This window comes from Bremia lactucae, linkage group LG1 (assembly GCF_004359215.1).
Source record: "Bremia lactucae strain SF5 linkage group LG1, whole genome shotgun sequence".
In the NCBI taxonomy this organism is placed as follows: domain Eukaryota; phylum Oomycota; class Peronosporomycetes; order Peronosporales; family Peronosporaceae; genus Bremia; species Bremia lactucae.
The window spans coordinates 9,214,517-9,224,908 of record NC_090610.1 but is presented as its reverse complement, the minus strand read 5'-3'; the positions used below and the strand labels follow the sequence as shown (position 1 = coordinate 9,224,908).

At 43.2% G+C, this 10,392-nt stretch overlaps 3 protein-coding genes across 3 annotated transcripts; all 3 read right to left on the bottom strand.

The window, feature by feature from the left end:
* Positions 1-405: 405 nt before the first annotated feature.
* On the bottom strand, positions 406-3,603 carry CCR75_005596 (uncharacterized protein; the record flags this gene model as incomplete). The annotated part of the gene is made up of 2 exons (XM_067963675.1): positions 406-1,924; positions 2,495-3,603. The coding sequence occupies 2 exons, from the start codon at positions 3,601-3,603 to the stop codon at positions 655-657; spliced, it is 2,379 nt and encodes a 792-aa protein (XP_067820363.1). The 3' UTR covers positions 406-654.
* Positions 3,604-4,268: 665 nt separating this feature from the next.
* Positions 4,269-4,510, bottom strand: CCR75_005597 (uncharacterized protein; the record flags this gene model as incomplete). The annotated part of the gene is made up of 2 exons (XM_067963676.1): positions 4,269-4,387; positions 4,426-4,510. The coding sequence occupies 2 exons, from the start codon at positions 4,508-4,510 to the stop codon at positions 4,269-4,271; spliced, it is 204 nt and encodes a 67-aa protein (XP_067820364.1).
* A 2,047-nt stretch (positions 4,511-6,557) lies between these two features.
* On the bottom strand, positions 6,558-9,280 carry CCR75_005598 (uncharacterized protein; the record flags this gene model as incomplete). Its single annotated transcript, XM_067963677.1, has 2 exons — positions 6,558-9,077; positions 9,125-9,280. The coding sequence occupies 2 exons, from the start codon at positions 9,278-9,280 to the stop codon at positions 6,558-6,560; spliced, it is 2,676 nt and encodes an 891-aa protein (XP_067820365.1).
* Positions 9,281-10,392: the final 1,112 nt, after the last annotated feature.

Genomic DNA, 10,392 nt, shown 5'->3' with positions numbered 1-10,392 from the left:
TTTAAGTGTTAATTCCATGTAACGATACACCCCGTTACACGACTACAAGTGCACCAGGTGTAACGGGGCACTGCGACTTGAACTGTTTCAGTACAAGTCGTAGTGCCCCGTTACAGATAAGTTCTTCGACAAGCGAGTCAAGGCGGGACATGTGCGTGAGAGCAAATCGCCTCACTGCAGCCCGACCTTTTGTGTGCGTAAAGCCACAGGTGGTGAATTTTCTTGTCGCAGTATTGCCACGGTTAAATTTTTAGGTCTTGAAGTGAGTATTTTGATACGAAATGTCTAAAATTAGTGTTAAAACATGGTCAAAAGAAGTTTACATTAACATTTAGTTGGTTTCTCACTTAGTTTACAATTTATACGAAATGCCCATCTTATCGCCTCTTTTAATACTTTGCTTGCTTGCTCTCGTTGAAGTGAAAAATCAGATATATTTTATTCACAAATTTTGCAATTCGTATATTACTAAACACATAACAAAGCAACTTTCCAAGATAACCCGAGTAACGTAATCGTATGCGATAGTCCTGCAGTGTATATCTTGATCTCCAGACGAGTTTCTAACTACTGACAGCCCCGCAATGCAGGATACGTGACATTTCATTAACAGAGCCAAATATTCGCCTTGCAGCCATCTTGGTTGTAAACCATCTAGATCCAATCACCTTCACTGTCTTCACTGCCAAATTCGTCATCACTATCAAAAAACGTGGAATCTGAAGAGCTAAGCGTATGCCCCATATCATGCCTGTGTTCATTCGATCGCGTAAACAAGTTCAAGTGGTCGTACGAGCCGGGAGAACACGACTGAGATGACATATCGGACGACGAATACGAGTCATAAAGCGAAAATTGCTTCGCCTGCGCTGTCCGTCTTTGAGACATTTCCGGTGTCTCGGCTATTGATCCTCTGGGCTTTGATGGCACAGCGGCGATCGAATGCCGCGTCTTGGGTCGTGTATTTGTACCATCATAGAGTATCACCCCTTGGTGGAAATTCATTCGTGAAGGTGCGACCTTTCCTGTCAAGGACGCTCGATAGGAGGAGAACACGGCCAAGGATTGGCGCACATCATTTAGTTCTTTAAAAGTGGCTTCAATGGCATCACTCAGTTGACACAACCACGTTTCCATGTCACCACTCGTCTTGGCCGAAACGCGCAATACTCGACCACTATCGAAGAGAATGTCAAGTCCAAACGTGACAATGGCGTTCACTTCCACAGCTCGTACATGACCGTAACCTTTCGCAGCCGTTCCCGTATCCTCCGAGTCAAAATACGATAACGCATTGCTACGTAGCACAAAATACCGGCGTTTCCAACTTTTAATTCGCGCTCCTTCCTTTTTTAACCAACCCGAGTGGGTCACCTGTTTGCTGCCGTCTTCGCTCAGTGGCAAAGACTCGAGACGTTCAAGCAACTCGCTTTCATTGCCCATGGACGCGGACTTTGTGGCTGAATGCGTCGAGAAGCGATCAGGAGGAGCAGCTACAAACTGTTGTGCTGACGCAGTCGTTGCGTTTAAAATCATATTGTACCAAGCGCTTGTGGCCTCGGCTGACGCTGTATAGAGCTTCAGTACGCGACCGCCGCGACCGTGTACGAGGAGTCCGTTTTGAATCGCTGTGCTCAATTCCACGGTAATGACCTGGAAACTGCCTTTGGCTTTCACATCGGGCGTGACGTTTGAAGTATTATAATACGTCAATTGTCTTCCATTTAAAACCATAAAGCGTTTCTTCCAATTTTTAACGAGCGAGCCCTGCTTGTAGACCCAGCCGGAGAACTCGCCTTCAATGCCATACTGCGCCATATTTATTTGGCTGTACGTCAATCGAGGAATAATGGGCGTTGGTAGAGGTCTCGTTGTGCGGACAGGGGGAGCTCGAAATAAAGCGTTTAAGACGCTGCGAGGTTCTCTTTCTTTTCGCGAAAATCCACTTTATATACTTGACGACTGGTTTTCGACGGAATATTTGCAGTCTTATGGCAAGCAATTGATTTTAGCAAAATAGTATTGGCATTTAAAATACAAAGGCGCGATAAAGAATGATGGTATTTCAGCGGAATATGCAGTGCAGATGATGTGCATTATACGAGATTTACCCAATAATAGCTTACTTATTCATGCAAAATGAATTTCTTACCCGAATATCATTATTTTTTCCGCAATTTTTCCTGTGCATACAAAAAATTGGGCTACTGCTATTAGGTTGTTCAATAACGTTTTGGTTTAGTCAAATTTTACATATTACGGGCTCCTCTCCAGTGAATAAATATTTACCTCGCTAATTTATGGCAAGCTACAATAAAAAGTTTTGCCCGTGCGCTTTCTACATTCGTAAATTACAAATGAACAATTTGATAACTTGCTTGACAAATAACTATTGCAACGGCCAATTTATACTTCCTAACAAAATTATTATTGTCCTCGAGTCAGTTTTAATTTCAAATCTTAATATTTTATTGTATGGCATTAATTTTATCACATCATTACGCAGCAACAGGCATGACGAGGAACCTGTTCCTCCGACTTGCTAGGAGTACGCATCAAAACCGTCTTTTTCTCCTTCATCATCGCCTCTCGACGTTCTTCTTCCAATTCTTCTTGCAGCAACTTTTCTGCCAGCCGCATTCGACGAATCGTGCTAGTGCCTGGTGCAGTGGGAGAAAATGGTTTTTCAAAATTCTCATCCCTCCCACGCTCTTCGGCCACCTCCACAAAGCTAGCCGTATTGTCCGGCATGGTTTCCACAACAATATGGCGTCGAAAAGAGTTGGCTGCATACAATTCGGGCAAACTAAGTCTCTTTTCACCGTCTTTTGAATCCAAATTCTCCTTCGGTGCCAATCCCGACTTTTTATCAATTCCTTCATAACTCGTGACACTAACAGCCCTAGCACTTGCTTGTCGTTTTGCAAATTCTCGGTCCCTCGAATTGCTCGGATCACTATCCATGGATGCTCGTTTTAATTTATTCGTTTGCAAGTCTTGAGCACTTGAAAGCCCCCGTCGAAGTGCTTTATGCCAGCTATCAATATCGCCTTCTGATTTGCCTCCGATTCTCATTTCTCGACCCCCCCCAAACGTCACAACCAATGTAAATGGTCGACTTGGGTCTCTTTTTACCTCAATAATTGTACCCCCACCCAATCGCTCTGTCCCCATGGTCGCCGAGTATGTCAATTGGGTGCCGCTTAGCACAAAGTAGCGTCTTTTCCATGTTCGAAAGTGCTGCCCTTCTTTCTCGAGCCAACCCACGCGCTGCTGCTGCGCTCCGTCAGTAACATTTTGCATCCTGCAATACTTGAATATTGCTTCGTAGCAACGATCACATTCCGGTTTGCTTTCGGTAAAGATCTTGAGCTGGCGCCCTTCCGTGCCATGGATCCGTAACCCGTTGGTTATCTCAGGCAACCGCTCAATATGTGCAGCAGTAAGCGCTCCCAGTAGCTGTGCACGGTTCTCTTCGTCTGTGTTCTTATAGTAGGCCAACTCGGCGCGTTTGCATACGAGAAAGCGCTTTTTCCATGAGCGCACGAGACTGCCCTCTTTAAATACCCACCCCGCGTAGGTAACGGGATCATCTCGTTTCATCTTTAGATTTAATTAATTGACCAAATCTTTACTTTATGTGCTCGGTCGTATCTGATATTAAACATTTTCATATATATATATTTCTCCTATGCTCCATGTACAAATAACACGGTGGTTGTGTCAGGACACGAGGTCTCGATACGCGTGCCTTTAGTTTTGCATATGAATGTAGCTTCTTCGTATATATTTCGGGGTGGTATATTTGCCATTTTGAATAGGTGCACTTCAGCAGTTTGCGTAGCTCACTCAGCCCGTCATAATGGACTCACAAGCAATGTCTATCCGCTGTGACCTTGTCAGCTTATCCTACGCTTCGTCCTTATTATAGCTTTCGACTGACGCGTCCATTCACCTCTTCTGCAACATATGCTAGCTCTTTTGCTGACTGCAATCAATCGTCATGGCCATTAATCGTAACAAAAATATTTCGCGCCAATTGTGCATGTAAAACGTATCATATAGCGACTATTCAAGCTTTAATTACTTCTACTCAATACGAACTTTATAGCGACTATTCAAGCTTTAATTACTTCTACTCAATGCGTTCTTTATAGCGACTATTCAAGCTTTAATTACTTCGACTCATATTTTGTCGGTCGTTCCATAAAGATTAAAGTAGCGATGAAAGACCATGCGTCAAGTTTTCGTGCTTTACGTCATCAAGTTCAGTAGGCTTTTGAAACTACGACAAGGGCGACAAGAAGGAAGGTGCCAACAATTCGTTGAATCTGAGACACTGGTCCAGCAGGGACGCCACCACCATGCACACTTGTTACAGCGCCAGCTACAGCGTACATTTATGTAAAAACAGATAAGCAATACCTTCAAGCTCTTTCTGCTTGCTTTTGTACTCTTTTTTCTCGATCAACTGATTTGCATCAAGCCAATTGATTGTCTCCGTGACCATGTCATTAATAACCTTGTTGTCACTATTTAAAATCTAATCCTAAAGCTTCTCGTCCTTCAACATGTTACGAACTTTGTACGAATATAATTCTTTAAAATCCGTTCTTGGCTTCATTACGAAATTTCTTCGCCTCATTTTTCGAACGTCAATCAGTGAGGCATAGGAGGAATACCGTCCAGCTTAAACGTGCCCATTAAGTGATTGTCGCGGGTCATAGAATGTTCACCTTCAAACACCTGGATCAACTCACCGGGTTGGTTGTCGGCGTACGTCGAAAGCCTCGGTGACTTTCTAATCGAAATCGTTCATACACGAGCAAACAGCTTCGTCATGACACCACCAGCCGTCTCCAAACCAAGCGATTGAGAGCCGACGAAGACAGCGTACGCAGCGACACGTCAAAGATACCACCGCTAAGGTCGAAAATCAATACGTTGCGCACTCCCCCTCGTGTCCTTGACAAGCGCAATAGCATCGGCCGCAGGCTTGTTAATAATAAGCACGACTTTTAGACAAGCAATGATACTGGCATTTAAATAGTCTGAAACTGCGAGTCGTAAAAGCAAGCGGGCATCGTATTGTTAGCGTTCTATTTTTTTACTGTTACTTTTGGCGAAATTCGTAACATTAAGGTGTAAAGATTGGTATTGAGTGAAGCTCAATTTGTTAATATCCGCACGCATCTTTACGTACCGTCGCAAACTCGTATTTTTACATTATTGAGTTATAAAAAAAGGGCGTAATGTTTGTGCAGCCGGAGTTGCATTAAATTTAACGAATCGAAAATCGTACTCTGTAATATATTGATGCATTAACGATTTTAAGAGAAAATTAATTTAGATCTAAGAAATATCATACATATAGATGTATCAGTTCCTGCAAATTATTCTACCTCCCAAATTAAAAAAAAATAGAACATGTTAATGTCTCTTGATTCTTCTTTCTCGTTGAAGTGTCCTGTGACTCGAGAAAAATGGTCACGCTGTTCTGTGCGATCACAAATGCCGCGGGTCCCGTGTTTTCTGTGCGATTTAGTGTAAGCGACACGATGATGATCTGAAGAAAAAAATTTAGAAAAAGAAATCGAACGAAATCACGTGCGACACAGGCGAGCTCCAGCTCTTCGTCGGGAAGAAAGACGAGGGCCGCGGTTCATGGCTCACGGAATTTAAAGGGCAGAGTGGTGTGGTAGACACCAGTGGATTCAGGCGTTAGACGTTGTGGGAGCGCTACTCGACATTGCTGGCTTATCCGAGGAAAACGTGCGATTTTCAACAACGAACGAGCTTGTTAAGGCCAGAAAGACCCCTTTTCAGTCCTAGAAGTGCTTCCGAAGCCGGTCGGGGAGGACGTTGAATGGAGCGTAAAAGACTTGCCCACTCTGGATCGACAGATTTAACAAAAAATGTGGAAATCAGTGGTTCGAGTTGCATCAGAAGATGAATGCTCCGGAACAGCGCTGGCTGTCTTTCCACCTTCTCCGATCACTTGAGTGCTGACTTCAAGACTAACATCCGAGAGTTTTGAGCCCAAAGCTTAAAACAAGTGGTAAAAGGAAGGGTGGCGAGATTCGTCGTCAATCCCCAATGCTTTCAGCGGAAAAAGCAAACAGTTGGGTTGGCAAGCCACAAGTTGTTGTGGAGAAGTCTTAAAAGCTAATCGAAGTCCAACAATTTATCGACCGCGACCCTCGTCTTTCATCTTTAGGAAGAGCTCCCGCTCGTCCGCATCACAAGAGATTTTGTTCGATTCTTCTTTTTTTATCTCCATTTTCTGATGTCCCACCGTCGCCGCAACATTAATGACCACGGGAAAAGCAACGCCTGCGGCATTTGCGATCGCACAGAACAGCGTAATTTTTTTTCTTGAGTTGAAAAATTTAAAACGAGAAAGACAAATACATTTATTTTTTAAATTAATAAACGACGACAACAGTTGGACGCAACAAAATTTGCTTATACGAAACAAAATCTAACTATTTCTAAGAAACAACAATGTTTTAGTCCGTCAAAAGTAATTTAACTCCTTAAATCCGAGACGTCTGTTGTCACTGCAGCGACGACGACGAGCGTTTTTCTTTCATACGACGCAACAGCAATTGCATTCGTTCACTCGACGAGCATGTGCAACGAACGTGGCGGCACGTCGGACAATGCAACACTTTGGCCTTTTTGTTTGGAAAGGATGTGCAGACAGCTACAGCTTCCGACGTTCCGTTCTGTGGGATTGAATCGTCACTTTCAGTTGCGATTGCAACAAGCTGTTCATTATCCGAGGAGGCCACATTTTCGTCCGAACTCGAAGAAAATTCAATCAATTCAAATTCCTCATCTTCCGATCCATCTTGCCATGATGGGTCCTGATCCTTCTCGTCCGTCTTAAAAGCATTTAATCGACCTTTTTCATAAACCAATTCCTCGTCGTGTAAGACCTCCGAGGAGCATGAAACAGGTTTTCCAGCTAATTTTGTTACACTCTTGCCAACCATTCGACACTCGAGTGCTTCAAGAGCCCTTGACATGCGTTCATGTTTTGAACGAACGACGTCCGTTAAATCCAACGATTGTTGATTGTTTGATATTGACGACGTATAGGCAGCATTTGTACTTGATAGCACCTGCTCGAGCAAACTTGAATCACTTTCTGGATCTGCATCGCTAAGAGCAATTTGATCCATTTCAGAATCACTCGCATCATTCTCAGACGAGAGCAATTCATCGTGTTCAAAATCACTCTCGTCGTCTTCCTTTCGAGCCATACGAGCGTCCATTAGAATAGCTGCTTGAGGCATACGAGCAAGCCTTAAATCAGAGATCAACGAGTCTTTTGAGACAGAATGTACCAATTCGTTTCTTGTCACTTCTTTCTTTTCCCATGCCACAAACAAATCCGTTTTATCGAGCATAGTCGCTTGCACCGCTTCATTCAGTTCATTTTTTGATTCCAGGTCGCGATTCTTTAAAAGAGCATTTGATTCGTTCATAAATGATGGCCAATTATGCTGACACGTTGCATTTAAGAGCGCTGCAGGATTAATAAAAGACCACGACGAGAAGAACAATGCAGGATGTAAATGCTTGGTCCGACAACGATACTCAGGCTCCTTATCTGCAGTAGTACGAGGAATCTTTTTACCAGCTTGATGATTCTTTGCAACGTGGTGTTGCTGTGGAGTAGGAGCACTAACTGTTGAAATATCAATCTCAGCTTTCCGACGCATCATTCGATGGCGTAACTTGTCGGTAAAAGACTCGCGCATAGCAATCGCAAGGTCTAATGAATCTTTCTCGGGTACAGGGAGTCCCAACTCCACCAACTCGGCTCGAAATTTGGCTTCCAAGCGCTCCCATCGCTTACGGATTTCAAGGCGACTACGATGAGGAAGATATTGCTTTGCTAAACGAGCAAAACGATACTTTTCAGAATGAAGTTCGACATATCCACGCGCAATGCGAAGATCTTCTTCAAGTAACCAGCTTTTATGATTGTGTAGTGGCTGGGATTTGCAATGCCACGCTTTGATGGCATTAAACCCAAGTTTTGGGCTAAGCAAGTACTTGTATCGATGGCGTAAATTGGCCGTTGTTTTTGTTGGTAGAAAATGAGTCTGAATGGCTGCCCACGCATTTGCCTGTGTACCAAAGCGTTTGATGCCATGAGCTAGTAAAGCATCTTCGGTTGTTGAATAACCTTTTGTACTTTTACGACGTTTTCTGGGCATTTGAAGGTGTGTATCGAGCTGTAACATGTGCTGTTGAATTGCTCGATCTCGCTCTTCGATAGCACAGCGTCGTTCTAATTCAGTCGCAAGCTCCTTAACCGTTTGAGACCCTACAATCTCAAACATGGACGGATGAGCGACAGCTGCATGGGCAGCCGTGAGCGATCGGGTTACACGTCGGGACGCGTTAAAAGGCTCAATAGTGCTACCAGTCTCGCTTGAAAGCGAGCCTTCTGTCCTCGTCTCAACGCTTTCCACATCCGTTGTCTTCGTCGTACCTCCTTGTAATTTTGACAACAACGTGTGCTTATACTTCAGTGCCATCTCGCCTCGCTCTTGTAATTCCAACAACATTGCTCGAATTTCATTCAGTTCGGGAAATAAGTGGTCTTTGGCCAAGAGATGATAACTTTGCCACAATAATTGCAAATGTTTGTGCATCTGAGACGCCAATTGAATGCATTGAAGCTGTGAAATCGTTCCTCTTCGTCCTCGTAAAAGAGCAAGGGTCGTATCAGGAAGCGAGCGCCTCCACGTCCTCGTCATCAAGTCATTTCTTCGATCTACTGGCACTGGAGCGTCTTGAATACTTTTTAAACTATCGGTTATGGGTTTGGTAAGTGTTTGTGCGACTGACGGAGTCGGAAACGTCATGTGTGTCGAGTCTAATAACAATTCTGTCAACTCTTTCTTGGAAATGCCACGTCGACCTTCGTCATCCTCGTGCTCGTCGTCGTCTTCTTCTGGCTTGTACTCTTCATCTTCTTCGTCCAAAAAGGATAAATTTTCTTGTTCCGTTGGCAAAAGGCTAGAAAGAAAGCGCTGGTATTCTCGGTCCTCTTCGGTCTAAATAAATCAATGAGACGGGGATGACGTACGCTGTGAAGACGTACCAATTCAAGCGCTGGGTCTGGCAGTGACGCCTCAAGTGTGTCGATTGAAACGTCTGCAAGTGAAACTTTGGTACGTGTACGAGCAGCAATTGTATCGTCGTCGATCTCGGCTCCTAGATCATCGAGAGCTGTCTCGGATGCGATGGGGTGTATCATTATGTCAGTGACGTGTGAGAATAACAGTGTGTCGCACACCACAGAAGCATAAAGTTGTCTCCGTATTCCGCGGACTCAATTTTATACGGATGCTTTCAAGTTTCGAGGCGACCTTTTTAAAATTGCTACAGCTCATTGCTCATTGCACGCGTATAGTCGCCTATATTATATGTGCTGGCATAACTATATCCTGCTTGCGGCGTAATTCTAATTGTAGTTAAAATATATTGGCGAGCTAGTGCTTCTACCCTGTATAAAGGTCCAGTAGACAGACAAAGTTGGTTTAGATGCAATGAATGCACGTATGGATTATACAAGGTGGTATGCGTTTCAACAAATACGTAGTATTCTCTAAATTGTGAAGAAAATCGGTAAAATTCAACTCAATGTTTGAAATTGAATCACTGCAAAATCCGCCAATTTGGTCAAACAGTTCCCTGAGCGCAAAATTATATGCAACATTCTGAGGTTGTGTCCATTGTTTTATGCAGCTTTAGTTTCGAGATGGTGAACGAAAAGTAACGGGGTGTACCAATACATAAATATTATTTCCTCTAAGAGAAATATTTCATATTATTTTCTATTAAAGGAAATCAGTTAAGAAGAACTAAATTATTATCTTCATTTATTTTGACTTAACAGTTCCAATATTACCAAATTTCGTAATATTGACGCAATAAGACATCAATTCTATTGATTGGTTGATTTAAGTTTGAATCATCCCATTAATCGCCACAAGAAACGATTGTGGGGTGCGCAAGTAGGCGCCATACATAGTTAGTCAAATTATAAATAATACAGTACTAGAAAGAAGATCGTTACGAAGGAACTTAACATATTATTACAGTTTTACTCTTTCTCTATTCTAATGCCTTAAATTTACGTTCAGTATCTAAGACTTCCTAGCTACTTAGAACCTTTCTCAACACGTCGTGTACGTGAATTGGTCGAGCGCACCACCTTCTCTGAAATCAGTGTAGATTGACTAGTACTGTTATCAGTACTAGCGAAGGGTGCCCTGTTACATCTGGTAGCACTTCGTAGTCCATTCAACGTCTACGCACGTTTCATCTATAATGAAATGTTTAATGAAGAAAGAGGGAGCTTTCAAG